At 44.4% G+C, this 2,500-nt stretch overlaps 1 protein-coding gene and 1 long non-coding RNA gene across 3 annotated transcripts in view; both read left to right on the forward strand.

Annotated features, from left to right (window-relative positions):
• The window catches only part of LOC138027456 (uncharacterized), a 954-nt gene extending 540 nt beyond the window's left edge, over positions 1-414 (forward strand). The window contains exon 1 of the mRNA XM_068875017.1: positions 1-414. This exon is cut by the window's left edge and continues 540 nt beyond it. Within this exon, the coding sequence (XP_068731118.1) occupies positions 1-414 (414 nt within the window).
• LOC138025965 (uncharacterized) overlaps positions 1-2,500 on the forward strand; it is a 469,560-nt gene that overhangs the window by 290,510 nt on the left and 176,550 nt on the right. The gene's annotated exons all lie outside the window — the stretch shown is intronic.

Raw genomic sequence — 2,500 nt, forward strand, 5'->3', positions numbered from 1 at the left:
GAAGTTCCAAGAAATAGACAGCAGATCTATGACATTAAACGTTGCAATGTTGAAGCCTCCCACTGTTCAATAGATGGCGTAACATCTGGAAGTGAGGTGTATGACATCATTGCCATTTTCAACGAACATAAGCGACGAAAAGACAAGGGTTTTATCAGGGATTACCAGTTGGCTCCATTTGGTGTTGTACTCGCTTCAGAGAAACAGCTGCATGACATTGTTCGATTCTGCAAAAACCCTGACCAGATTAGCATACTGGGAATAGATTCCACTTTCAATATTGGTAAGTTCGATGTCACCCACACAACGTACAAGCATCTTCTTCTGGAAACGAAGAAAGCGGACGACACTGGAAACCGCAAGTCACCTCTGTTCATTGGTCGAGCACTGATCCATGCAAAGAAGAGCAAGTGAAGAATGTACTTTTCTTTGGTACAGACGGAGAACAGGCAGTCATCAACGCAGCTACCAAGAACTTAGAGTATGCAACTGGATTGCGTTGTTTCCTGCATGCCATAGAGAACATAAAACGTTTCCTTCGGGGAAATGGTTTACAGGCTATTGAGAAAGATGTAATAGCTGATATCTTTGGGAAGCGCGAAGGACCAAGTTATCAAATGGGCTTGGCTGATTCCACAGATGATGAAGACTTCGACCTGAAACTTGAATCTTGCATCGACAAGTGGGAAACACTTGAAATGTCAGTAACCAACTCAGCAACTAAGACTATCTTTCCAGACGATGCGCAGCCCTGGGAGGACAGCCAACTTTTTGGTACACGAACAACGATCCTGAATCCATCCATCACAAAGTGAAAGATGATAAGCGAAATCAAAAGAAGAATATGTCCATTCCAGACTTCATCTTGCATCTTGAACAAGAGGTTGTCATGCAATATCATCAAGAAGACTTAGCAGTTATCAGAAGAGGAGAGTATTGCTTGCGCGAACAGTACAAATTCCGAGCAAGGCGTTTGGTTTGCCATGTCTCCAGAAAGACGACAACGCCACTTGGAACGTCTCAGATGTACTGCTGTAAAGGCCCTTTCAGTATCATTTCAGGCAGGAAATGATGACCAAACTCTTCTGGAGGTGACTGGGGCCTTCAACGATGTAGCAAGCATGGGAACAGTCACTACAAACGATTGCAACCCCACTGCAGACACATTACCAGCAAAGATCAGCATTCCTCCTGGAGCAGCTAACATTATTTCAATCCCTTTTAGTGTTGTGACCAGAATGTGGCAAAAGGCAGAACATTTATTAGCGACTCCTGGATCCATTGGAAAACCCATTGGCACATATTTCAGTGACAGCAACGCCCATCTCGTTGCTAGCGAGAGCAAGCCATCCCAGCCCCACTTTGTTTATGTGCATGACACTGGGCGTGTTACATGTGAACAGTGTCCGTCCTTCAACGACTGGAAACTGTGCAAGCACACCATAGCAGCTGCTGAAAAGATAGAAAGGTTACAAAAAGTTCTCCAGTGGCGTCGGTCTAACGGCACGCCAAATTTAGATAAAGCTGTAAGAGTCTCATGGCCTAAAAGCGTCGGAAACAAGCCCAAATCATCTCATCCCAAAGGTTCGCAGAAACCCAAAGAAGCTGTTACAGCAATTCATGATGTGGGCGACTCAAGCAAAAGGGGTGTGGATAAGCAGTCGAGTACACAGCCAAGTCCCCTGCCATGGAGAGCAGGAAGATACCCACTGGAGATCACCTTTTGGAAGGACACCCATTCAAAGAAATGCGCTGGATGTCATAGCCTTTTTGAGGATCCTGCACATGGGTTAATTCTTCGTCGTTGTGAAAAGGATTGGATAGCACGATCATCAAAGTCCGAGATCATCCCAGTTGCACAACCACGTGTATATCACGTGGACTTGGACTGCATCAAACGCAGACATCCTGATTTTGGTTCAGCATCATCCTGTATAAGGCTGGTGATGCCATCCTCTTCTGCCGCAAAATTAACAGCTGACCAATTGCAGTATGTCCAATCTGTCCTTGGAGTAACTGTTGAAAGTTAAACCCCACCAGTATCATTTGTTGGTTTAGGCTAAAATAAGAGTAACAAGGAAAGGTAGGGGACGTCCAAGTGAAATGTGTAGGGATGCTCGTCTGAAAATTAGGACCATTCTAAGCGCGGCTTAAGCCCTGTTTGCCACCTAATGAGATGGCTGTTAGATTTTAAAAGCATTGTTTTTAATCTCCTTTTGTATTTCTTTGCATATAACCGAGAAATATAATTTGCGCAACACCATGGATACCCAGATTCGTAATCTTTACTCACCCACCCCTTTAACCCAGCCCCAAAGGAAACGACGAGCATCCCTGCATATTTTAGATGGGAGTCACCTCATGTTATAGTGCTAGTCTGTAACAATAACTTCGATTTATGGGAGAAGGATCTTAGCGACTTTAGGATTTGAGGGTTTTGCATTAATCCGGAGGTGGATATTTTGTCCATTCATTGGACTAAATTTCAACTGCGGGTAGA

Source organism: Montipora capricornis, chromosome 12 (assembly GCF_036669925.1).
Source record: "Montipora capricornis isolate CH-2021 chromosome 12, ASM3666992v2, whole genome shotgun sequence".
Lineage (NCBI taxonomy): Eukaryota > Metazoa > Cnidaria > Anthozoa > Scleractinia > Acroporidae > Montipora > Montipora capricornis.